Source organism: Cervus elaphus, chromosome 8 (genome assembly GCF_910594005.1).
Source record: "Cervus elaphus chromosome 8, mCerEla1.1, whole genome shotgun sequence".
Classification (NCBI taxonomy): Eukaryota; Metazoa; Chordata; class Mammalia; order Artiodactyla; family Cervidae; genus Cervus; species Cervus elaphus.
The window spans coordinates 6,250,139-6,277,457 of record NC_057822.1 but is presented as its reverse complement, the minus strand read 5'-3'; the positions used below and the strand labels follow the sequence as shown (position 1 = coordinate 6,277,457).

General features: G+C 45.8%; 2 protein-coding genes and 2 non-coding genes across 5 annotated transcripts in view; 2 read left to right on the top strand and 2 right to left on the bottom strand.

Moving 5' to 3' along the window:
- The window catches only part of KDM1A (lysine demethylase 1A), a 63,930-nt gene extending 58,694 nt beyond the window's left edge, over positions 1–5,236 (bottom strand). For both annotated transcript variants that reach the window (XM_043909183.1, XM_043909184.1), the window contains exon 1: positions 4,742–5,236. In XM_043909183.1, coding sequence (XP_043765118.1) covers positions 4,742–5,095 — 354 coding nt within the window. In that variant the 5' untranslated portion in view covers positions 5,096–5,236. The remainder of the gene's footprint in view (positions 1–4,741) is intronic.
- Positions 5,237–11,236: 6,000 nt separating this feature from the next.
- On the top strand, positions 11,237–13,616 carry TEX46 (testis expressed 46). Its single transcript, XM_043910559.1, has 2 exons — positions 11,237–11,428; positions 13,419–13,616. The coding sequence occupies exons 1-2, from the start codon at positions 11,237–11,239 to the stop codon at positions 13,614–13,616; spliced, it is 390 nt and encodes a 129-aa protein (XP_043766494.1).
- On the bottom strand, positions 11,822–11,894 carry TRNAW-CCA. The gene has a single exon. It is a non-coding gene; the product is annotated as a tRNA-Trp (tRNA).
- Positions 13,617–14,588: 972 nt separating the features above from the next.
- TRNAS-CGA lies at positions 14,589–14,661 on the top strand. The gene has a single exon. It is a non-coding gene; the product is annotated as a tRNA-Ser (tRNA).
- Positions 14,662–27,319: the final 12,658 nt, after the last annotated feature.

The following is a 27,319-nucleotide window of genomic DNA, read 5'->3' as shown; positions in this document are numbered from 1 at the left end:
GATTTCCTATCTGCTTTTCAAACCACTTTCTATTATATTCCAAGCATTTCTCACCTCTTTTTCTTAGCTGGTAGCACTTACATTGGGTACCTACTTACTTATTCCAGACACTGAAATAAGCATTTTGTTTACATTATATATAAACCTAATAATGTTATAGATAGATTTTCCTGAGGAAAAGGAATCACAGGAGGATGAGTTAATCCCAGAAGTTCATCCTTTTCCAGACTACTATAAAAAATTCTGCCCTTTTTCAAGGTTCAGCTCAAGGACGCCATTCCTTAAGCTGTATGTTGTTCCCAAAGCCTCAGTCCAACCCAACAATTTCAAACCTTAGTTTGCCATAATGTAAGCATACACATTCAGAGGTGAACTTATTCTTAAACTAATGGAACTTGAGCATCAGGGAACTTCAATTGCCTGGATTCCTTTCAATACAATACCCTAAACTTAATTTCGATCACACAATTATATATACACTTACTTATTTATATAATTATATATTATGTATATATAATTTTAAAATCCCCCCCAAAAAACTGAATAAACTCCCAAGCAAAAAAATACATATATATCCCTTGGATAAACCTCAGAACTCTTGAAGCAAGGCCTATCTACACTGGACTCAGCTTACATTTTACCCCTTTATGGACACTCTCTCCCTGAGGTCTGTTTTCTCTGGCTCCCAAGACTAGCTGTGAATACGGAGGCCAGCTTCCCCAGTTCTTTACTTTCTAGGTGGCTCTCCAAATAAACACGCAACCCATTTTTCTTTTGGGAGTTTCAGAGCTAATCACAAAGGAAAATTAAAACAAACACAGGAGAATTACAAAGACAGAAGTCTTATAGCATGATCCAAATTAATCTACAGATTCAACATGATACCAATCAGAATTTCAGTTGCCTTTTTTTCAGAAATGACAAACTGATCCTAAAATTTATATGGATATGCAAGAGATACAGAATGGTCAAAACAATCTTGAAAAAGAATAAAGTTGGAGAACTCACACTTCCTGATTTCAAAACATATTGTCAACCTACAGTAATCAGGTCAAGATGTTGCTGGCCTAAGAACAGAAATACAGAACAATGGGATAGAACTGAGAGTCCAAAAATAAACTCATACTTACAGTCAAGCAACAAGGGTGTCAACCATTCACAGGGAGACAGAACAGCTTCAACAAATTGTGTTGGGACAAGTAGATATACACAGGCAAAAGAATGAAGCTGAACTTCTACCTCATGCCATCTACATGACATCTACAAAAATTAACTCCAAAATGATCACTGTATAAAACTGTTAGAAGAAAACACAGGAGTAAATCTTTATGACATTGGATTAGGCAATAGTTACTTAGATGGAACACTAGAAGCAAAAGGGACAAAAGAAAAAAATTAATAAATTGGAAACCAAAATTAAAACTTTTGTAATCACCATATATACAGAACTCGAACTACTCAACAATAAAAATACAACACAATTTAAAGATGAGCCAAGGAGGGGTTCCCTGGTGGCTCAGTGATAAAGAAGTGTTAGTCACTCAGTCACGTCCGACTCTTAGCGACCCCGTGGACTACAGTCCTGTCCAGGCTCCTCTGTCCTTGGAACTCTCCAAGCAAGAAAACTAGACTAGGTTGCCTTTTCCTTCTCCAGGGGATCTTCCTGACCCAGAGATTAAACCTGGGTCTCCTGCACTGCAGACAGATTCTTTCCTGTCTGAGCCACCAGGGAAGCTTTCAGCGGTTAAAAAAAAAAAAAAAAAAATCCACCTGCCAACACAATGCACAGGTTCAATCCCTAATCATGGAAGATCCCACGTGCCCCAGAGCAACTAAGCCCTGGGCCACAACTACTGAGCCTGTGCTCCAGAGCCTGGGAGCCACAATTACTGAGCCCATGTGCTGCAACTAATGAAGCCTGTGTGCCCTAGAGCCCATGCTCTGCAACAAGAGATGCTGCTGCAATGAGAAGCATGTGCACCACAAATAGAGAGCAGGCCCCGTTCAGCTCAGCTCAGTCGCTCAGTCGTGTCCCCGACTTTGCGACCCCATGGACGGCAGCACGACAGGCCTCCCTGTCCATCACCAACTCCAGGAGCTTACTCAAACTCATGTCCATTGAGTTGTGATACCATCCAACCATCTCATCCTCTGTCATTCCCTTCTTCTCCCGCCTTCAATCTTTCCCAGTATCAGGGTCTTTTCAAATGAGTCAGTTCTTCGCATCAGGTAGCCCCCGCTAGCTGCAACTAGAGAAAAGCCCTTCCAGCAATGAAGACCCAACACAGCCAAAAATAAGTTAAAGAAACAAAGAGCCAATGATAGAAAGACATCTTTCACCAAAAAAGATATACAAATGATCAATAAGTATACGGGAAAATACTCAATTCAACATCTTTAGCTTACATATTACAAAACCACAATGAGATACCACTTCACACCCACTAGAATGGCTATAAATAAAAAGACAATATCAAGTGTAAACAGGATTGGAGAAATTGGGACTCTCAAATATTGATAGTGGGAATGTAAAATGATGAGGCTGCTACGGAAAACTGTTTGGCAGCTCCTCAAAAAGTTAAACAGTCCATGTGTGCTAAGTTGCATCCCATACAACCCAGTAATTCCACTCCTAGGTATCAAATCCAAGAGAACCAAAAACATTCACACAGGGCTTCCCTGGTGGTCCAGAGAATCCGTCTGCCAATGCAGAGCACACAGGTTCGATCCCTGGTCCAGGAAGATCCCACATTCCTCGGAGCAACTAAGCCTGGCACCACACTATTGAGGCCGTGCACCTAGAGACCATACTCCACGAGAGAAGCCACCACAAGAAGCAGCCCAGGCACTGCAACTAGAGAAAGCCCATGTGTGGCAACAAAGACCCAGCAGAGTAAAAAATAATCTAATTAAAAAAAGTTCACACAAAAACTTCACAAATGTTCACAGCAGCAATACTCATAATAGCCAAAAAGTGGAAACACCCCAAATGTCTATAAAATGATACATGGATAAACAAAATGTGCTATATTCGTACACTGGAATATTAGCCAGTGAACTATTAAGTTCTGAATGGAAGTACTACAACATGGATGAACTCTGAAAACATGCTAAAGCCAAACACAAAAGGCCAAATATAATATGGCTCCATTTACATAAAATGTCCAGAAAAGGCAAATCCAGTGACAGAAATTAGTTATTGCCAGGGGCTGGGGTTAAGGAGGAATGGAGAGTGCCCGCTAATGTTACAAGTGTCTTTAGGGGATGATGAAACATCCTAAAATTGACTGTTGTGCTGGTTGCCAACTTTGTGACTATGATAAAAATCACTGAATAGACTCAAAAATGGTAAATTTATTGTCTGTAAATTCCCTCAATAAACTTTTTTTTTCCTTTTTTTAAATCTCATCATCTGCTTTTCTGGCCACATTCTCTACTGAAATAGTAAAATCAAAACCCAATTGGGCTTCTGCCCTCTATTTCATTTCAGTTGGAAGTTGCCAACCTGTGTTTTGGCTAATCTCCCTCTCCCCTCAAGACATCCCTAGGGCAGGGTATTCTTGGTAAGAGAGCTCTCAAAACTGGGCAATTTATTCTGAGGGCTCTCAGTATGGGCAATACTCAAGAAGCTCCTCATACACACTGAACTGGTATACCTATTTAAATTATAAAGATAATATGCGTAAGTTACATGATTTAAATATTTAGTTACTTAGAACTATGATTCCAGTTTTTTCAACTGTACCATGAAATCTCCAGAACAGGCCCATGTCTAAAGTCTGCGCTCTAGCACTGCCCCAGTGCCCTGCTCACTGCTGGTGTCCCATGTGGTCCTTTGTTTCAGAGGTTGATGATACCCTACCGTGTTCTAAGTGTAGGGTTTATATTCCAGTTCCACCACTTACTTAGCTTTCTGACTCTGGACAAGTTGCTTAAACTGGGAGCTTCAGCTTACTCATTCCTGAAATGAGGCTAGCAATACCTGCCAGTTACTATTATTTTAACAAACATAAAAATGCTGGTCACGCTTTGAACACAGCATCTGGCACCCAAAATTGTGAGGCAACTATTGTCTGTATGTATTGTCCTTTTAACAGTGCCTTGACTAAATGATATTAATCAGCTTCCTCATCTGTAAAAATCTACATCAAAAGATCTCTGATAGAATAAAAGGGAAAAGGGGGAAACTCGCTAACACACAGCACAGGGCTCAAAAAAAAAAAAAAAAAAAAAAAAGTTCCTCCCCCCCCATCCCCACCCCATCTCTCCGGCTAAGGCAATTTCTTTACCATCATCCTACAGCCTCAATGTGCTCCCAGCTGAAACACAAAAATATCGCCGAGCAGCTTCCAGACACATCTGTGGACAAACAAGGGATGAATGTCCCCGACAAGGCCAACCACAGCTCCAAGTCAGGGAGCCATTTTTTTCTTTTTCCAGTCAAGAAAACGAAAAGGTGGACGAGATGTAAATGAGTAAAAGACTCCCCTCCAAGATCCCCCTTTTCCTGGGACGGCCGGGTCCCTGCACAAAGACGCGTTCACCACAGGCAAACACCTTCCCTTCTCTCACCCCACCCAGTCAGTCAGCCGGGAGGTGGGTGGAGGTCGGGGTGGGCGTGGGGCTCAGGGCCCGAGACCCGGGCTCGCGGAGGTGGAGGTGGGGGTAATGAGGCCTGGACAACCTCAGGGGAGCTAGGCACCGGAATTTTGTGGTTCGAGGGTGGGCAGTCGGATCTCACCTTCGCTCGCTTGCGCCGGCTGGTCCGTCGCCCCTCCGGTGTCTCTGCGATTCCCGTTTCCATGGGGGTCGCAGACCCGGGCACTGCGGTAGGCCCGGCCTGAGGCCCGGCGGACCCCGGCGGCTCCGCCAGACCGCCCGGGGGAGAGGCCCGCGGGGGCTCCTTCTTGCGGGGAGTGCGCTCCCCAGCCGCCCCCGGCCCCGCCTCGCCAGGGCCGGACAGGCCCGTGGGCGGTGCGGCCACCTCAGAGCCGTTCTCCGCGCCACCCGCTACCCCCGCACCGGCCTCCGACCCGGCAGCCGCCGCCGCCGCCGCCGCCGCCGCTGCAGCCGCTGCCTTCTTCCCAGATAACATGTCGGGCCGCCTGGCCGCCGACGGCCGTAGGGGCCGCCCGGTCTGTCGGTCCGTGAGTCCGGAGCCGCCTCGCCTCACTTCACACAGTACGCGCGCTGCCAACCGCCGCCGCGTACGCACGCGCTGTGCGCGCTCCCGCCGCGCCCGGACAATAAGGCCCGGGACGCCCACGGCCCCGCCCTCCTCGCTGCCATAGAGTGGCGTCCTCGAGGCTAGAGCGGCGCCACGGCAAATTGCGCGAAGCTTTGCTAGAGCGTCTCCTTAGCCTTCGGGATCCGTCCTGGGACGGTTCTCATCCTAGGGCTTCTGGGCCAGACCGTACATCCGAGGGCGACCAATTCTTCTAGAGACTTGCGTGTATTTATAAATTCATTCGTTCATTTACTCATTCATTACTTCAACTAGTATTAATATGCTTACTACGTGGCAAGAGTTTAAAGTTCTTGCTTTCAAAGAGTTTACAGTCTAGTGAGGGGAAGACACTGAAATGTAGCTGGTAGATCATCTTATTTACTATTCATAATTGTCCTGCTTGGATGGATTGGCAAAATCTTGGAGCACAAATGAATTTCATGGTGATAAAATGGACAAAGTTAGGAAATCCACAAGGAGTCCAAATGGAATCATCATTTCTTACTGGACTTTGTACATACTCTTCCTTCTATAGGGACCCCCCCCCCCCCCCCACCACATTTGCACTTTGGCACTTGCACCTCCTCATGCTCCTGTGTTCCCCATCCCCATTGCACATGACAGCTTTCCACTCCAGGTTAATTCTAATGTCGGCCCAGATTGTTAGTCAGTCAGTTCAGTCGCTCAGTTGTGTCTGACTCTGTGACCCCATGGACTGCAGCACGCCAGGCCTCCCTGTCCATCACCAGCTCCTGAAGCTTGCTCAAACTCATGTCCATTGAGTCGGTGATGCCGTCCAACCATCTCATCCTCTGCCTTCCCCTTCTCCTCTTGCCTTCAATCCTTCCCAGCATCAAGATCTTTTCCAATGAGTCAGTTCTTCGCATCAGATGCCCAAAGTATTGGAGCTTCAGCTTCAGCATCAGTCCTTCCAATGAATATTCAGGACTGATTTCCTTTAGGAAGGACTGCTTGGATCTCCTTGCAGTCCAAGAGACTCTCAAGAGTCTTCTCCAAAACCACAGTTCAAAAGCATCAGTTCTTTGCCACTCAACTGTCTTTATGGTCCAATTCTCACATCTATACATGACTACTGGGAAAACCATAGCTTTGACTATATGGACCTTTATTGGTAAAGTAATGTCTCTACTTTTTAATATGCTGTCTGGTGGCGGTGGTTTATTCTTCTAATTCTTCCAGGAATACTTCACTGACCCAACAATGAAACAGGCCTTGTGTTCTTCAAGCTTATTTCCATCAGGTCACAGAGTTGTCATTGCTTTTCTTACAAGTTTGTGACTTCAAAGTATAATTTTCAAAAAATGATTCCATTTACATGATGTTGAAGGACTAGTCCAACTGACCTCTAGTGATAGAATCTAATCAGTGGTTGCCTGGGATGAGGGTGGGATTTGACTTCAAAAGAGCAGTAAAGAACTTGCTGGTAGTGATGGAAATGGTGTATATCTTGACTGGAGTGTTTATACAAGAGTCAAAACTCATTGAACTGCACATGGAAATAGGTATATTTTATTTTACGTTGATTGCATGTTAAAGAAGTTGATTTTTTTTTTTTTTACTAAGTACATAGAAAAAAGTCAAGTTCTGGAAAATTAAGTTCAGGGAAACTAAAACTATGCCATAAAGAAAATCATAGTACAGCATATGGTTCAGCTGTGAGCAACACATGTCCAAAATAACATGAACAATGAATATTATTTTAACCAAAGGGATAGAATTATATTGAGAGAATGGAGAAAAGAGAAAGTTTATGGAGGAGAGGCGTGAGAGAGGTTTACAGAAGAGTCAGAATGGGGATAGATGAGGTTCTACATTGAAGCTAAATTCCCATCTTCCATCATAAAATGATAGTATATAATGTTGAAACCAAGTAAGACCCTATGGTACTTGTCCTCCATGTCCTCTACCTGCCTTTTGTCTGAGGAAAATCTTTAGCCAAAGAACAAGTTTAATCAGAGAAGTGAGAAATTGCAGAAACAAAGGAAAATGGTCAAAAGAGACCAAATAACAGTTTAGTCATTAAGCAAAGTCAAGTACCTTTAGTTCCTTCTCAAAGGCTATAGATAATACTCTGAGCCATATCCTGTGAGCTGACTTATGGATTCTGAAACTCCCACTAGGTGGAAGAAGTTAACTACATAATGACCAAATTATAACCATGACATAAGCTGCCACAGTTCTGAGAATTGGCCTCAAGGAAATGTGAACAAAACAACCATCAACCATAGAACTGAAGACTAACTGTACTTAAGACAATCAAGATGAAACTGGTCACATCACTGATGACCAATTTCAAGATGACTGTCAGAGATGACTGTGCTATTTCTACATGTAGCCCCACTCAGACTGGCATCGACCCCCCACATTCCCCCCTTGGTGGCATCCAAAAACTTTCTGTTCCAACCTGCCCTCTTTAATGGCTTTCGAGTGGCAAGCAGTCTAACCCCCACTATCATTTACAATGTCAAAACAGAAATTCTGAAATAACAGAATAAGCATACTATTGAGATGTCTTGTTGTTTTTCAGTTGCTCAGTCATGTCCAACTCCTTGTGACCCCATGGACTGCAGCACACCAGGCTTCCCTGTCCATCACCATCTCCTGGAGCTTGCTCAAACTCATGTCCATTGAGTCGGTGATGCCATCCAACCATCTCATTCTCTGTCGTCCCCTTCTCCTCCTGCTGTCTTTTCCAATGAGTTGGCTCTTCACATCAGGTGGCCAAAGTATTGAAGCTTCAGCTTCAACATCAGTCCTTCCAATGAATATTCCAGTTTGATTTTTTAGGATTAATTGGTCCAATCTCCTTGAAGTCCAAAGGACTCTCAAGAGTCTTCTCCAACACCACAGTTCAAAACCATCAATTCTTCAATGCTCAGCCTTCTTTATAGTCCAACTCTCTTCCCAGGTGGTGCTAGTGGTAAACAACCCACCTGCCAATGCAGGAGACCTAAGAGACTCGGGTTTGATCTTTGGGTGGGGAAGATCCCCTGGACGAGGAAATGGCAACCCACGCCAGTACTCTTGTCTGGAGAATCCCATGGACAGAGGAGCCTACAGTCCATAGGGTCGCAAAGAGTCAGACATGACTGAAGCAACTTAGCACACATGCACACTCACATCCATACATGACCACCGGGAAAACCATAGCTTTGACTAGATAGACCTCTGTCTCCAAAGTAATGTCTCTGCTTTTTAATATGCTGTCTAGCTTTGTCATAGCTTTTCTTCCAAGGAGCAAGGGTCTTTTAATTTCATGGCTGCAGTCACTGTCCACAGTGATTTTGGAGCCCAAGGAAATAAAGTCTGTCACTGTTTCCATTGTTTCCCCATCTATTTGCCATGAAGTGATGGGACCAGATGCCATAATCTTAGTTTTCTGAATGTTCAGTTTTAAGCCAGCTTTTTCACTCTCCTCTTTCATCTTTATCAAGAGACTCTTTAGTTCCTCTTCGCTTTCTGCCTAAGGGTGGTGTCATCTGCATATCTGAGGTTATTGATCTTTCCCCCCTGCAATCTTGGTTCCAGCTTGTGATTCATCCAGCCCAACATTTCTCATGATGTACTCTGCATGTAAGTTACTATTTAGATATATCAAGATAAATACCACAAGAAACAGCTAAAAGAATTGGAATTGGTTGTTTGAGTTGTGGAATGTGAGGGTGGGAAAGAGTGAGATAGGAGATGGAAACTTGTTTGTTTTAAACCCTATAGTTCTAGCTGACTAGCTTGCAAGTTTAGTAACTTAGTACCTGTAAACATTTATTTTTTTGGCCAGGCCAAGCAGCTTATAGAGATCTTAGTTTCTCCACCAGGGATCAAACCTATGCCCCCTGCGGTAGAAGCACAGAGCCCTAATCACTGGACCACTAGGGAATCCCAGTCATCTGATAAAATTTAAAATTAAATTTTGCTAAAGTATCTGCTTGCAATACAGGAGACCTGGATTTGATCCCTGGATGGGGAAGATTCCTCTGGGGAAGGGAATGGCAACCCTCTTCAGTATTCTTGCCTGGAGAATTCCATGGACAGAGGAACCTAGAAGACTACAGTCCACGGGGTTGCAGAGTCAGACACAACTGACTGACTAACAACACACACAAAATTAGATTTTAAAATATGCAACCTCTTTGGACCCAGCAACTCTACTTTCAGAAAAACATTCTAGGAAAATGTTTCAGTATATGTACAAAGATTTAACTTCAATGTGTTTATCTCAGGTTCCTACAGGCCCAACAAGTGGCAACTAACTGAATATACTATTAGAATAATATAGTCATTAAAGTTTACATTTGAACATAAAGAACTCTCATACAAAATAGTGAGCATATGTCAAAGATGTATTTAACGAATTATTGAGAGGACCAGCAGGTTGATAAAGCTGGTTCAAAGGAAACTATAAGAAAATGATAAATAGTCACTGGTCATTAGAACACAGAATGCTGGAATAAGACTGTAAAGTTTAATAAGAAAAAAAAAAAGTCCTACAAGGCTGTAAACTGTAAACACTGAGGTTACTTTTTCTATCAGAATTCATTTGCATCTATTTACAAAAAAAATCATTTGCAAATTATCCATTTTTTCCAGAAATAACTAAGTCATTTTGAAATTGTAATTCATTTTAAGTTAACGTTTAAAAATTGGAGTAAATTACACATAGCATAAAATTTACGATCTTAACCGTTTTAAAGTGTACAGTTCACTAGTGTTAAGAGTGTTCACATGATTCTGCAAACAGTCTCAAGAATGCTTTTCATCTTATAAAACTGTACCCATTAAACAACTCATCATTCCCCTCTGTCTGCAACCCCTGCCAACCAACAAAATTCTACCTCTGTCTCCGTAAATTAAAAAAAAATTTTTTTGACCAGGCTGAGTCTTTGTTGCTGCTCACCATTTTTCTCAAGTTTCAGAGGGCAGGAGTTACTTCCTAGTTGCAATGTATGGGCTTCTCACTGGGTGGCTTCTCTGGTTGCGGAGAACAGGCTTAGGTGTACAGCCTTCAGTAGTCATGGTGCACGGGCTTAGCTTCCCTGCAACGTGTAGGATCTTCCTGGACCAACGATCGAACCCATGTCCCCTGCACTGGCAGGCAAATTCTTAACAACTGCCCCACTAGGGAAGTCCTGTCTCTATAAATCTGATCACACTATTTAGCTCATAAGTGAGTCAAACAGCTTTTACTTTTTGCTTATTTCACTTAGCATAATGTTCTCAAAGTTTATCCATGTGGTAGCATGTGTCAGAATTTCCTTCCTTTTTAAGACTAATCCCACTGTAGTTATATACAACTTTTAAAAATTATTATACCATAAATAAGTTTTATTTATCCATTTGTTTGTTGGTGGATTTGGGGATTGCTTCCACCTTTTAGCTATTATGAGTAATACTGGTATGAATATGGGTATACAAGTATCTCTGCAAGACCCTGGTTTCGATTCTTTGGGATATATCCAAGTGAAATTGCTGGATCAACTTTTCCATCTGACTTTAGAGAGTCAGGGCCCTAATCAATATTAAATCCAATAAAACAACAAGTGACCAACAAGTGGGCCAGTTAGACAATATCCTAGTATGACCACAAACAAGCCCGCAGAAATCTTTTTGCCTTATTTCCAAGGTTTGATGATTTTTCTTTGCAGTCTCACTCTCTGTGAGGGGAGGGACTCTGTGCTGCTCACCACTTTATCCCCAGCAACTAGGAGGCCTGGAAGTATGGCTGAATGGCTGAGGTATCACAGAGGCCCCCATCACTTGGCTGGTGTGAGGATGTCATGAGATGATGCCTGTGAACTGCCTGTCAAAGTCTGGCACATTGTGGCTGCTTGAGACATCAGGGGAGTTAATATTATTGTTACGCGGCAGCTGGGGATAGGGGCCCGTTATGACTCAGAGGGGGAAGTAGCCATGACTCCTGTCATGGAGGGCAACTGTCCTAGATGGGGGGACTGAGGCAGGACCTCAGGGCCTGGGTGCTCTCAAGCCATAATGCTGGGGGACCTCATGTCTCTTTTTAGGAGTCTCCACGGGATGCTTGCTTCCTCGGGCACCATAGGAGCATTGATGGCTTGGATGATCAGCTATAAGCCAGCCTTGTTTGGCTTTCTATTCCTTCTGCTGTTGCTTAGCAACTGGCTGGTCAAGCATGAACTCAAACCTACTCCTCAAGAGCCCCAGCAGGTGAGCAAGAGGGCCTTAGCTTCCGCTGAGGGTGATGGCAGAGTCACAGCTAGATTGTGGGGTGGGGAAGACAGGGAAGGTATCAGGAGAATTGGGCAAGATGGAGAAATCCAACTCTGGTCTAAGAGTCTTGTTCTGTAGCTCCCTCTTGGGTGATGGGGGGACAAACCATTTTCTTCATTAAGCTTCAGTTGCCTCGACTAACAACTAGGGCCCACCCCAGACTTCCCTACTTCATGTTTGATGACAACAGGCTTTGACAACAGTAACAGCTTCTTTATGTATTTTTTAACATTTATTTTTATTCTATTTGGTTGTAACGGGTCTTAGTTGCAGCACATGGGATCCTTAGTTGTGGCATACGATCTCTTAGTTTCAGCATGTGGGATCTAGTTCCCTGACCAAGGATGGAACTTGGGCCCCCTGCATTGGAAGCATGGAGTCTTAACCACTGGACTACCAGGGAACTACTCTAAGAACTACTTTAAAGGGGGGAAATTAAAATGGGTAAAGTTAAAAACATGTGTAACATAGATACATCTCTCAAACTGAATAATGAAGACAGCAGAAATATATCTAGATTATGACATCTTTTATATAAAGTTAAAAAAACATGCAAAATAATATCCTGCCTTGGGTATGGATACCTTGTACAGTGAAAGTACATTAAGGCAGGGTTTCTCAACCTCTGCATGACTGACATTTGGGGCTGGATAATTCTCCGTAATGAGGGGACTGTCTTGCACAGTGCAGGAATTTTGTCAGTATCCCTCCGCCCACAAGGTGTCATCAGCACTCCTCACCTTTTGTGACAGCTAGAAAGTTCTCCAGACGTAGCCAAGTGTTCCCAGGGGAGGGCAGAATAGCCTCCCACTGAGAACTGGTATCAAACGGAGTAAAGATATTCATGGAAAAAATAAATGCCAAATTCAGGATTACGGTTGAGATAAGGTTCAGGGATGGAGGGAACACGGCAGGAGCAGACTCCACAGAGGACATCAATTACCTTTGTGATATTGTATTTCTTAAGCTGATGTAGCAACATGGGTATTTGTTGTGATATTTACTTTTTCTGCATGTCTGAAGTATTTGATTCTTAAATGGCTTTAAAGACCAGGAATTTGTAGTTGAATACTAAAAGAAAAAAAAATTGTATTCTTATCAACTGCCTGCAGAGAGGGGCGCGACAGATAAAGATGACAGAGATCAGAGTATTACATGAACCACTGAGACTTGGAGGTTTTATGAGGCCCGACTAAATTCTCAGAGAGGCGTGCTGGGACTTAGAAAATGAACTTACGGTTGCTGTGGGGAGGACGGGTCGGGGAAGGGATAGTTACAGAGTTTGGGATGGACGAGTACACATTGCTATACTTAAAATGGATAACCAACAAGGAATTAATACACAGCACAGGGATGTGCAGCCTGGATGGGAGGGGAATTTGGGGGGAAATGGACATGTGTATATGTATGGCTGAGTCCCTTTGCTGTCCTCCTGAAACTATCACAACATTGTTAATTGGCTATACTCCAATACAAAATAAAAAATATATATATTTTTTAAAGAGGCATGTTGGGAAAAGCACAAGCTCTAGAGACAGATATGTTTGGGTTAAGGATTTTACGTCCTCTGTAAATGTAATGGGCCGTTTCACTTACTCCTATGAACCAAAGGCAGCCCTAGGTCCTGGGAGTTTGGGGGCTCTCATGAAGGCTGGGTGATGCTGACAAAGGGCCATTTCCTCCCTGGGCTCCATTCTTTCACTCACGAGATGAGGCAAAGATGCTGGTCATGAAATTGACCAAGATCATGTTTGTAACTCACCTGGCATGGGAAAGGATGACCATTATTAACCAACTTTTCCTCTGTTTGTGGCCATGGGGAGTTTAGGAAGAGGCCGAGCAATCCAAGACTTGCGAAGCTAAAACCAACGGCAACTGCCTAAACACGAAAGAAGTGGAGAGACTGCACGCCTGCTTTGCCCTCCAGGACAAGATCCTTGAACGGCTTATGTTCAGTGAAATGAAACTGAAAGTCTTAGAAAATCAGATGTTCATCGTATGGAATAGAATGAATCACCACAAGCAGTCAAGCCGACGGCGGACTTTTCCAGCAGGAAAACACAGAATGCGGAGGCGGGAGTCTCTTTTCTCCATCCTCTCTGATTGCACTTCCAATTCCCCCTAATGAGGCCGCAGAGACTGTGGTGGGCTGGCCTCTTCTGATGTTATCTTTCCTCAGTAAAGCCCAATCAGAGACTACTGAATTTTCTTAGTGAATCACAGTGGACAGGACAATGGGAGGCAGAGAGATCGGTCGCCTCTAGAAAAGAAATTGGTACTCACCAGGGCAGCCAGATGGCACCTTCTGACACAGCGTGCTGGGGGCTCTCAAATCCAGCCCTTCCTCTCTTTCCACCTTCGCCCTGGTCCAGGGCCCTCTCTTCCTGTTCAACTTGAGTCTTATAACCGCCTCCCCAGTGCGGTCCCAGCCTCCAGTCACCCCTCCCGCTGGGCTCAGAGGCCACAGCCAGCCCTGTCAAGCATAGATCTGAGACCCTTCATTACCTTTTCTTGGGCCAATGCCTGGCCACAGTTGACAGAACTCCTCACCATGGTGTTCAGGCCCCCCATGATCTGACCCCCTTCCCAGGCTTCTTTCTCAGTTTCTCCCTTTTGCCTGCTTTTTCCCCTATACCAGAGTATCCTAAGCATCAATCACTGGTATGCTACCTTTGTATTTTTTCCAGAGCTGTGAACCACCTGAATGTTTACCTCAATATTGTCCCTTTGAATCGACTGTTTTTTCCTTAATAAGTTTACCTGTAAAGGAAAATAATAATACAAATAAATAATTTATCTGTAAATTAAAAAACAGTACCATTTGCTTGAAATAGAACCTGTCAAAATAAAGACAATTAAAAGAGAACGACGTTATGAAGCTCCATCCGGAGCTTAGTTGTTCACTTGAAGGCCTGAATCAGTAAAATTTGGGTTAAAAAGGGAGTTTAGCGAGTGTTAGCGCTTGAAAGATATGCAGCCCTCAGCTGAGACGTTTCTCCAAAAAGGAGAATTGGGAAGGAAGTCTCTACCTTGCTCTGTGATCCAGTGTGACTTAGTGCCCTGTGGGTATCCCACTTAAAATCATCTCTCTGGAATTTCCCTGGTGGTCCAGAGGCTAAGACTCCATGCTTCGAATGCAGGGGGCCCAGGTTCAATCCCTGGTCAGGGAACTAGACCCCACATGTTACAACTAAGAGATCACATGCTGCAATGAAAATCAAAGATCCTGTGTGTCACAACTAAGACCTGGTACAGCCAAATAAATAAATATTAAAAACATTGTTGGTAAAAATAAATCAATGCAATAAGTCATCTCTCTTGTACTCGCCTCAGTTGAGGTTGACCAGCCATCCCCCAAATGCAGTCACATCTTTGCTCACATGGTTTCTTCCCCTGGAATCCCTTATCTTCCCCTTTCTGCTGTTACAATTCTACACTTCTTCCACAGTGGCCACCTGCAGAAAGCTTCCCTCAACCGAGCTGTAATGAATCTCTTTCCTTAGTCTTCTTATGGCATTTAAAAAAGTTCTTAAAACATTTATTTTTGGCTCTGCTGGGTCTTTGTTACTTTCTCTAGTTGCGGCAAGCAGGGGCAGCAGTGGGCAGGCTTCTCACTGTGGAGGCTTCTCTTGTTGCAGAGCGCAGGCTCTGCGGGCATAGGCTTTAGTAATAGCGGGTCATGGGCTCAGGAGTTGCGGCTCAGGAGTTGAGGCACGCAGGCCCCGTTGCTCTGCGCCACGTGGAATCCTCCCGGGCCAGGGACTGAACCTGCGTCACTTACTGGCAGGTGGATTCTTTACCACTGAGCCACCAGGGAAGCCCCTCTTACAGCCTTTTATCTGTAATGCTACCGTTCACTTCAGTTCAGTTCAGTCGCTCAGTCGTGTCTGACTCTTTGCGACCCCATGGACTGCAGCACGCCAGGCCTCCCTGTCCATCACCAACTCCTGGAGTTTATCCAAACTCATGTCCATTAAGTCGGTGATGCCATCCAACCTTCTCATCCTCTGTCATCCCCTTCTCCTCCTGCCCTCAATCCTCCCAGCATCGGTGTCTTTTCAAATGAGTCAGCTCTTCGCATCAGGTGGCCAAAGTATTGGAGTTTCAGCTTCAACATCAGTCCTTCCAATGAACACTCAGGACTGATCTCCTTTAGGATGGACTGGTTGGATCTCCTTGCAGTCAGTCCAAGGGACTCTCAAAAGTCTTCTCCAACACCACAGTTCAAAAGCATCAGTTCTTCAGCACTCAGCTTTCTTTATAGTCCAACTCTCACATCTATACATGACTACTGGAGAAACCATGGCCTTGACTAGATGGACCTTTGTTGGCAAAGTAATGTCCCTGCTTTTTAATAGGGTCATAGGTTGGTCATAACTGTTCTTCCAAGGAGCAAGTATCTTTTAATTTCATGGCTGCAGTCACCATCTGCAGTGATTTTGGAGCCCCCCAAAATAAAGTCTGCCACTGTTTCTCCAACTATTTGCCATGAAGTGATGGGACCAGATGCCATGATCTTAGTTTTCTGAATGTTGAGTTTTAAGCCAACTTTTTAACTCTCCTCTTTCACTTTTATCAAGAGGCTCTTTAGTTCTTCTTCATTTTCTGCCATAAGGGTGGTGTCATCTGCATATCTGAGGTTATTGATATTTCTCCCAGCAATCTTGATTCCAGCTTGTGCTTCTTCCAGCCCAGCGTTTCTCAATGTACTCTGCATATAAGTTAAATAAGCAGGGTGACAATATACAGCCTTGACATACTCCTTTTCCTATTTGGAACCAGTCTATTGTTCTATGTCCAGTTTTAAGTGTTGCTTCCTGACCTGCATACAGATTTCTCAAGAGGCAGGTCAGGTGGTCTGGTATTCCCACCTCTTTCAGAATTTTCCACAGTTTATTGTGATCCACACAGTCAAAGCCTTTGGCATAGTCAATAAAACAGAAATAAATGTTTTTCTGGAACTCTCTTGCTTTTTCAATGATCCAACGGATGTTGGCAATTTGATCTCTGGTTCCTCTGCCTTTTCTAAAACCGGCTTGAACATCTGTAACTTCCCAGTTCATGTACTGCTAAAACCTGGTTTGGAGAATTTTAAGCATTACTTTACTAGTGTGTGAGATGAGTACAATTGTGCAGTAGTTTGAGCATTCTTTGGCATTGCCTTTCTTTGGGATTGGAATGAAAACTGACCTTTTCCAGTCCTGTGCCCACTGCTGAGTTTTCCAAATTTGCTGGCATATTGAGTGCAGCACTTTCACAGCACCATCATTTAAGATTTGAAACAGCTCAACCGGAATTCCATCACCTCCACTAGCTTTGTTCATAGTGATGCTTCCTAAGGCCCACTTGACTTCACATTCCAGGATGTCTGGCTCTAGGTGAGTGATCACACCATCGTGATCATCTGGGTCATGAAGATCTTTTTTGTCCAGTTCTTCTGTGTATTCTTGCCCCCTCTTCTTAATAGCTTCTGCTTCTGTTAGGTCCATACCATTTCTGTCCTTTATTGAGCCCATCTTTGCATGAAATGTTCCCTTGGTATCTCTAATTTTCCTGAAGAGATCTCTACCATAGAATGTATCACAACCTGTTCGTACAGATGGCTATACTCCCCCACCACTCTTCAACTAGATTATGGACTCTTTGGAGGCAAGCACAGCATCTTGTCCATCTTGTATACCTGTCCATAGCACCTAACACCATGGCTAGCATACAGTCAGTGCTCAATACACGGAAGGAGGAAACAGACAGAGCTAGACTCCATCTCAGGCCAGGCTGCGAACATTAGGCTACACGCATGGTCACCCCCCGCAGTGGACTCTGAACTTTGTGCCCGGTGTCTATAGAAATGGCATACCAATGGAAAACCAGACCCCCCGGATAAAAAAGCCTCAGGACTTGTACTTGGACTCTCCATTGCTTAAAAGAATATGCTAATTATCTCTGTAACAGAACAAAGTGGTAGATTCCATTAACATTTATCGGGATATGACCACAGGCCTATTGATAAATATCCACTGTTTATCTAGTCTTGTGACACATGAATCATGGGTTAACTTTGATCGAATCTCTCTTTTACCTTGTCCAGACTAGTTTCAAGGAATTTGGGGAGGTGGGTTTGAGCAAGTACATTTAGGGTATATAAGGTTTTCACAAAAACTGGTTGGGGTCCTTGGCTAAGAGGAGACTCTGCCTCAGGCCCGCCGGTGTAATAAACTGCACTCCGCTATCTGCATTGTCCTTCTGAGTGAGTTTGTTTCCCGGAACGCATGGCTACAACAACAAAACAAGTATGACTGTTGATCACAGTCGTGCATGTCCTGACATTTTCTTTGCCCTTTCATTTTATGATGACTTCCCTAAATCCCATTTTGTTTAAGAGCAGGATCCCTGGAGCTAAACTCCCCGGTGTCAGATTCCAACTCAGGCAACTCTTCGCTGTGTGATTCTGGACAACGAGTAAGTTAAGTGCCGTACGTCAGTTTCCTCAGCTCTAAGACGGCCTCATCAATTGTCGTGAGGATTAGATACATTATCACAGGTCTTTGCTCAAATGATCCCTTCCTAGTGAGGACTAGGCCACCCTATCTAAAATCGCACCCTCCCCTGTGTGTCGGCATCTTCCACTTGCCCCTCCAGGCCCACTCTCCATCCTTCTGCGTTTTCTGCCAGGGAGCCAACCTGCATCATCAGGTTCCTTTGCTCCTGGTCTTCCAGTTGAGTTTGGCTGAGAGGGAAGGCTGGCAGAGGATGCGAGGGCAGGAGGGGGTTGGGGTGTTTATTGTCTCGTGTGGGGTTGCCTGGGGCTGGTTTAGGGCTGGCTGGGTAATCACAGAGGAGGCTCTCTCTACAAGACCTTCTTCCCATTCCCTTCTGGTCCAAGGGCAGTAGTGTTCCCCTAGTTACCAGCCCAGGGGTACTGCCCCGCCTTGTAGCTTCTCTATAGCCTGTTCACATCTTTGTAAATAGTCCATTTTACATAGCTTCATGAGCCATTGCTAATGGTCTTGCTGCAGGGCCAAGTCTTTGAACCACCCAGAACCGGACCATTAGGAGAATGTCCATATGGGAACCCTTGTTGTGGAGATTGATTCAACAATGAGACAACAAACTCAATCTAATGTTACCATACAAATGAACCTGCAGTAAGGCCCTGCATCTTAAAGAGAGCATCTGGAATGAAAAAGCTGATTAAAAGACTATGTGGTCATGGGGACGTCCCTGGTGGTTCAGTGATTAAGAATCCACCTTTTGTCCAGGGGACGCAGGTTCTATCCCCGGTCTGGGAATGAAGATCTCACGTGAAATGGAGCAACACCCGATGGTCCTTGCCTCTCCCACCATGTCACCTGCCTGCCTTTTGTCTGTGGAAAACTTTAGTCAAAGAATACGTTTAGTCAGAAAAGTGAGAAATGTGGAAAGAAAGAAAAACAGTCAAAGGAGACTAAATAATAATAATAACAGTGTAGTCATTAAATATAGTCAAGAACCTTTAGTTCTTTCTCAAAGGCTGTAGATAATGTTCTGAGCCATATCCTGTGAGCTGTCTTATCGATACTAAAACACCAGGTGAAGAAGTTAACTCCATGATGACTAGACTGTACTCAGGACAGAAGCTGCCATAATTCTAAGAACTGACCTCAAAGAAATGGGAACAAATGGACCCTAGAACCGAAGATTAACTGTACTTAAAGCAACCAAGATGAGGCTGGTCAGACCAGTGGTGACCAATTTGAAGGTGACGGTCAGCTGGCTGTGCTGCTTCTGCGCGTAGCCCCTCCCCCTCACTCTATGAAAGCTCTCACTCCCTGCTTGTTGGAGCAGTTGGCGGTGGTGGGGGGTGGCGGAGGCCTTGGGACAGATATGCGCCCCCCTCCCCGCTCAGTTGCCGGCATCTGAACTAAAGCAAGCCTTCCTTTCCACCAGCCTGGCCTATTTATTGGCTTTTGAGCAGCCGGACTCACACACTTCTTTCGGTAACTCATGTAGGGTCCATGTGCCACCACAAAAGATCCTGAATGAAGAAACAAAAATTCCACGTGCTGAAACTAAGATAAATTTAAAAAGAAAGAGAGAGAGAGAGATTGTGCGGCTATCACATCCACTTTGGTGCACTAGATCCACACTTGGACCTACCATAACAGCGAAACCACTATCGTAGGTCTGGGAGGGCCCATTGAGGACCTGTTTGACTTATGAAGTTACTCGCACTCAGGGAATATGCATTACTTGCCAGGAACGTTGACCTATGGCTCCGGGTGGCACAGGGGCCTCCGGATCTGACCAACTGCAAAGCGATTGTCGTGGATTCTGACCGCTGTGAGCGAGGGCTGTGTGTACGGAGTGGCTGCTCTCGTCCACCACGCCGGGAGCACCGAGACTCTCAGGACTCTGATGAGCACCTGTGTCGGGCTCAGGGCTTCCCTGCTAGGATACAGTCTGCTGATGATGGCGCCTCTTCCAGCTGTCAACTTGGAATTCGCTTGCTCTTCCACACGTGCCACCTGCAGGTGGGGGGTACAATGAGGCTTGGCGTGGCTGGTTCGGGGAGCAATGACATGAGCCATCCCCTCAAGATCCTCCCTGGGCACCGAGGAGGTGGACAAGCCCCCCGGTGGGTCAGGCAAGTGTGGCGATTCCTGGGTGCTTACGGAGGTAACCGTTCTGGGAAAGGGCAGATTGACTACCCCATCCCAGGCACACGACAGACTCCACAAATCTAGGAAGAACATACACAAGCGAGCTCAGGAAACAGAGCGGGGTGGAGGGTAAATAACCTCTCTCCTCTTCTTCCAGACCTGAATAAGCAATGCTAAACAGCCTCAATCAGCTGCCCATGCCAGAGCCAGGGCATGAATCTGCCACAGTAATAGACCATTCCTACCGTGCTCAATTATGGGAAACCTTATCGGTGTCTCGCTCTCTGACAGTGGCAGGGAGCTTGCCCCCAGCAGGCCACAGCCACTACCTGCTGTGCCTGCATCCGTTACAACCATGTGCTCATCCTCTTCATGGATGATTTTTAAAAAATTATTTATTTGGCTGCACCAGATCTTATTTGCAGCATGCAAGATCTTAGATCAGGGACCTAGTTTCCTGACCAAGGATCAAACCCAGGCCCCCTGCATTGGGAGCTCGGAGACTTAGCCACTGGGCCACCAGGGAAGTCCTCCAGGGATGATGCTGAGGCCTGCTGGAAGAATATTGAGCCGTGGCACCCTTTGTAACCCCCAAACTGCCCTGCATTCTGGATATCGGTCCTTCCTTGCTTTCTCCTTGGACATAATGGTACCTGCATACAACCCTTCATGATCACACAAGACCGGAGGGCAAGGCGACATTTTCCAGCACCAGCCTCAGGTGCCGCTGACACAACACATTCCCGGGTACTAAGTATACGGCTTTCACCATTTTAGGCAGGTTTCCCTCCCATAGACAGGCAGAATCGTGATCCACGACCGCTCTGGAAGGAAATCACCCTGGGGACAGCCAGGGCTTGCACTGTCAAGGTTATCACGACTCCATAACTCAGGATCTAACCACACAGCTTTGGACGATTTGCTGGCCAGCTAGGGGAGTAACCACACCGGCCAACATCTCCTGCTGCTTCTGGGTTAACACTTTGAGCCAAGTCAAGAAGCCCATGCAGCGACTGTAGCAGCAAGCCCAATGCCCCCAGGCTACTCCTCCATCTGAACCTGGGGCTTTCTCTCTAGACTTGGCATGGTCTCCATGGCCAGATGGCTAAAGCCTCCGTGATGGGCTTTGTACGATGACTACTCCAGGCCTCCCTCCAGCATTCATCCATCATTGCCTGTCTGGAAGTGACTTATCAGCTCAGTTGAATCTACTCATTTTTTTTTTTTTTTTTTGGTAATATCTATTTATGTATTTGGCCGCACTGGGTCCCAGTTACGGCAACCAGAATCTTCAGTTTCAGCTTAAATTGCAGCATGCACGCTCTCATTTATGGCATGTGGGGTCTAGTTCCCTGACTGGGGATTGAGCCTGGGCCCCCTGCACTGGGAGAGCAGACACTTAGCCACTGGTCCATCAGTGAAGTCCCTGTACTTATTGATTTCTACTCCCATTTGGCAGGCTTATGTTTCATGAGCCCCTAGGTCAGAGGATGGGCCTTGGAAAAACAGTTTGGACTGTGCTGGAAGACCCCAGCGCACACTCCAGGTTTCTAGCAGCAGCTGGGCTCCAGGGGGGCCTCCCTTCCCAAAGCAGAAATGATTCCACATAGTCTCTACTTCCGATGGGCGGCTCCTGCCCTCAGCACTGCAAATAATTCCCCTGGGGTCTGAGCTCAGATCAGGTTTTCTTTACTTGCAAGGCTAATCTTACACTTGCCAAAAAAATGCAGAGTAGGGGATGGGGGCGAGGGGTCCATCTCCTGCAGCATACTCTAGGAGGTTTGCAGCTACACCCGGACCCCCACGTCTCTCTCCACATGAAGATGAGAGGTTGGACCGATGACCCAATGCCTCCAAGTTTCCCCAGTAAAGCCGGATTTGCACCTGGACTGTGTGACTTTGTGAATTCACCTTCACCTTCACTACTCACATCTCCTGGACCTTGGGGTTCAGTACTCAGATCCTTCCTTTACTCCTTCTCACTCTCTTGGTGATGGTTTTAAATACCATTCTACTGGGACTTCCCTGGGGTCCTAGTGGCTAAGACTCCACACCCCCAGTGCAGGGCGCCTGGGTTCAATCCCTGGTCAGGGAACTAGATCTTGCATACTGCAACTAAGACCTGTTGCAGCCAAATAAATAAATACCATCTTCTGGTACATGTCAGTGATTTTCTAAACTGTATCTTTAATACAGACCTCTATGTTCCAGACTCTAATGTCGAACTGCCTGCTTCCACACCTTCACTTGGACATCTCAAAATCCACAGAGTCCATCCTGAACTCTCTGCCTCCTCTCAAACGCCATCCCACATGCAGGCTTCCCCATCTCATAGTAAAAGTCAGCCCTCCGCTTCCAGTTGCTCAGGCTGAAAAGTTTGGAGCTGGTCCCGACTCCTCTCTCCTTCTCTCACATTCATCAGCAGTGCTATTGGCTCTACCTTCCAAGCAGCTCAATTCCTGGGTTAGGAAGATCCACTGGAGAGGGGATAGGCTACCCATTCCAGTATTCTTGGGCTTGGTGGATCAGCTGGTAAAGAATCTGCCTGCAATGCGAGAGACCTGGGTTTGATCCCTGGTTGGGAAGATCCGCTGAAGAAGTGAAAGGCTACCCACTCCAGTATTCTGGCCTAGAGAATTCCATGGACTATATAGTCCATGGGGTCGCAAAGAGTCGGACACAACTGAGTGACTTTCACTTTCACTTTCCAAGCATATCCAGAGTATTCTCACTGCCTCCCCTGCAGCTCCATGCCATCACCATCTCTTACCTGAATGGGACCCAGGTCTTCCTGCCCCTGCCCTTGCCCTCTAGTCCTATCTCAACACGAAAGCTGGAGTGCTTGCTTCCTTAACATTGTGTCAGGCTGGAATTCCCTGACGGCACAGTGGATAGGAATCCACCTGCCAATGCAGGGGACACGGGCACGAACCCTGGTCCAGGAAGATACCAGATGCTGCAGCAGCTAAGCTGGTGTGCCACAATTACTGAGCCCATGCTCTAAAGCCTCTAAGCTGCAATTTCCGAGCCCGTGTGCTGCAGCTACTGAAGCCCGTGCCCCACAGCAAAGAGGAGCGTCTGTTCGATGCAACTACACAACAAAGGCCCAGTGCAGCCAAAAATAAATACTTTTGAAAAAAGTGTCAGGTCATGCCCTTCTGCTCCAAACTCTGCAATGACTCCCATCTCACTCTGAGTGAGAATCACGGTCCCTTCTGTGGCTTGTGAGGTTCTCTATAACCTCGCCCTCCACTATCTTTCTGACCTCGCCTCTACTGTCCCTCACCTAACCTGCTCAGCTACTGGCCTCTTTGCTGCTCTACACACTCTTACTAAGGCTCTGCCATGGCCTGTCTTTCTCTGTTGTCCACACACCTAACTCCCTCACTCCCCTTCGGTGACTTGCCAAATGTTTCTTCCTCAAGGAGGCCATCCTGACTGCCCAGTTTAAAACTATAATCCACCCCCTTTTACTAGGTTCTACTTCCATTTTCATAGCATGCATCACTTAAAAAAATTATTTATTTATTTATTCGTCTGCACTGGCTCTTAGTTGCAGTGTGTGGGATCTAGTTCCCTGACCAGGGATTGAGCCTAGGCCCCCTCCCCTGCACTGCGAGTGTGGAGTCTGAGCCACTGGACTTCTTACAGTGTAAGAAGTCACTGTAAGGACTTCTTACAGAGAAGTCCTACGTGTATCACTTTCTAATATACTATTGAACATGCTGCCCCTATAAGAAGAAAGAGTAAGAACAGAAAAAAAGTGGGGAGAAGCAGAGATGGAGAAAAGGAAAGAGAGAGGAAGAGACCCTAGGGACCGTGAGGGGAGCCCTCCTGTCTGATGGTAACGAGGGGTTATCGTTTTCCGAGCACTTACCACGTGCGGCACAGAACCACGTGCTCTACATGTCTTATGTAATCCTCACCTGGACCACGAAGGACTAGGTTCTATTCCATTACCCTGTTTTACAGATCTGCACACCAAGACCCAAGAATAGCCAAGAAATCTGACCAAGGTGACATAAATGATAAGTGGTGGAGCTGGGATCTGAGCCCCCAGCAGTCTAATGCAAGGGTCCACTGGGCAGGCTTCTAGACGGCAGGTTGAGAATTTTTATTTTTCCAGAGAGCAGTGGGCAGCCATGAAAAGTTATTTAAGCAAAGGACTAATATGATCTCTCATCTATAAAGAGGATGAATGCACCGGGTTATTGTGGAGGTTATCTTGGTTCATGGGTGGAAAGCCCTTGGACAAATGCCTAGAGAGAGATGCAGGGCAGACAGGGTGGACTGGAAGAGTTTACAGGTGGTCATCTGCTGCCACCATGTGGTCATTTTGCTGTATGACATGATATGGATTCTGCTGCTAAGTCATTTCAGTCGTGTCCAACTCTGTGCGACCCCACAGACGGCAGCCCATGAGGCTCCCCTGTCCCTGGGATTCTCCAGGCAAGAACACTGGAGTGGGTTGTCATTTCCTTCTCCAATGTGTGAAAGTGAAAAGTGAAAGTGAAGTCGCTCAGTCGTATCCGACTTTTAGCGACCCCATGGACCGCAGCCTACTCCATCCGTGGAGTAGCCTCCTCCATCCATGGGATTTTCCAGGCAAGAGTACTGGATTCTGGTCTGACTAAATTTGGTGGAGGTGGCATGGTCTGGGTGGAGAAACTGCTTTAAGGCTGGAGCAAAGGGCAAAGGAACAGAACTCTGGAGAAATCTGTATGCAGGTCAGGAAGCAACAGTTAAAACTGGACATAGAACAGACTGGTTCCACATAGGAAAAGGAGTATGTCAAGGCCGTATATTGTCACCCTGCTTATTTATCTTATATGCAGAGTACATCATGAGAAGTGCTGGGCTGAATGAAGCACAAGCTGGAATCAAGATTGCTAGAAGAAATATCAATAACCTCAGATATGCAGATGACACCACCCTTATGGTAGAAAGTGAAGAACCAAAGAGCCTCTTGATGAAAGTGAAAGAGGAGAGTGAAAAAGTTGGCTTAAAGCTCGGTATTCAGAAAACAAAGATCATGGCATTCTGTCCCATCACTTCATGGCAAATAGATGGAGAAACAGTGGAAACAATGGCTGACTTTATTTTTTGGGGCTCCAAGATCACTGCAGATGGTGACTCTGGTGGTGAAATACAAAGACGCTTGCTCCTTGGAAGAAAAGTTATGACCAACCTAAACAGCATATTAAAAGCAGAGACGTTACTTTGTCAGCAAAGATCCATCTAGTCAAGGCAAGGCTATGGTTTTTCCAGTAGTCATGTATGGATGTGAGAGCTGGACTATAAAGAAAGCTGAGTGCCAAAAAATTGATGTTTTTGAACTGTGGTGTTGGAGAAGACTCCTGAGAGTCCCTTGGACTGCAAGGAGATCCAGTCAGTCCATCCTAAAGGAGATCAGTCCTGAATATTCATTGGAAGGACTGATGGTGAAGCTGAAACTCCAATACTTCGGCCACCTCATGCGAAGAACTGAGTCATTTGAAAAGACCCTGATGCTGGGAAAGATTGAAGGTTGGAGGAGAAGGGGACAACAGATGATGAGATGGTTGGACGGCATCACCGACTCAATGGGCATGAGTTTTGAGTTAATTCCGGGAGTTGGTGATGGACAGGGAGGCCTGGCGTGCTGCAGTCTGTGGGGTCGCAAAGAGTTGGAGACGACCGAAAGACTGAACTGAACTGAAAGGACAAGGGAAGAGCTTCCAAAGAGGAGCTGGTGTCCTGGGGGTGAGGGTCTTTATCAGCAGAAATGCAGAACTCTGGAGTGGATTAAAGTGAATTGAAGTGAAAGTCACTCAGGCGTGTATGACTCTTTGCGACCCCATGGACTATACAGTCCGTGGAATTCTCCAGGCCAGAATACTAGAATGAGTAGCCTTTTCCTTCTCCAGGGGATCTTCCCAACCCAGGGATCAACCCAGGTTTCCCGCATTGCAGGTGGGTTCTTTACCAGCTGAGCCACAAGAGAAGCCTAAGAATACCGGATTAACTGAGTTAGATATTGAACCCTGGTTTGCCAGCGCAAACCAGAATGAGAAGTGATCCTTACCCTGCGCATGTGCTAAGTCACTTCAGTCATGTCCGACTCTGTGAGACCCTCTGGCCTGTAGCCCCCCAGGTTCCTTTGTTCATGGGATTTTCCAGGCAAGACTACTGGGTTGCCATGACCTCCTGTAGGGGATCTTCCCAACCCTGGGATCGAACCCACGTCTCTTACATCTCCTGTATCGGGAAGTGGGCTCTTTTACCACTAAGACCACCCATGAAGCCCAGATCCTTACCCTAAAAAACCTCATAGTCTGATGGGGAGATAGCATGGGAGATGCATTAATGTCTGGGAAACAGCGAAGACTCCTGGGTTTGAATCCCAGTCCTGCCACTTCCTGCAGACTTCACTTCTCAGAGCTTTGTTTTCCTCACTGGGGAATAAAACCTGCCTCGTGGGATTGCTATGAAGACCACGGATGTAACACAGAAAACATTAAACACCTCAGAGCCTCAGTAGAGATGAAGAAAGCAGCCAGGTCCAAGGGGAGAGAAGTCCTGGGTCCCAGGTCCCTTGCTGTCCCTAAGTTCTCTATGTGACCTTAGCAAGTCAGCTCCCTGCTCATCGCCTATTTCACCAGCCAAACAATGTGGGGCTCAGACAAGATTACTCAGATCTCTTCTCACTCTAATTTATCAAGCCCTTTTTCTGGGTCAGTCCAGATTTTTGGTCTCCCAAGAGGAAGATCCAGAAGGCTTGCCTCTACCCATTCACATACTTGATCTTGAGCATCAGCCAAACAGAATAATTCAAGCCCTGTCCAGTTGTGGAGTGATTGGGAGGCAATTATGACGTTCTAATGAGATAATGATATGGAAGCTGGTGAAGTCCATGAATTGCAGAGGAGCCTTGCTCCTCAAAGTGTGGTCCATAGACCAGCAGTAATGTCATCTGGGAGTTTGTTAGAGATGGAGATCCTCAGGTCCCACCCCCACCCACTGAGTCAGCACCTGCAGTTTAACTTGATTCCCAGGCTGTTCCTACCTGCCTTTGGAACGAATTGGAGACCAAGTGCTCTGGGGCAATGGTTCTCAACCTTGACCACACCGCAGAATCAATGAGGATCTTTCAAAAACTGTGATGCCTGGGCTGTATCCCTGGGGACTAATGGGGGTTGTGCCCCAGACC

Excerpts from the sequence above, each read along its gene's own strand:
- TEX46 (XM_043910559.1), top strand. The coding sequence starts at position 11,237 with ATGCTGGGGGACCTCATGTCTCTTTTTAGGAGTCTCCACGGGATGCTT. Across the intron at positions 11,429-13,418 it reads CTCCTCAAGAGCCCCAGCAG|GACAAGATCCTTGAACGGCT; the intron begins GTGAGCAAGAGG and ends TTTGCCCTCCAG.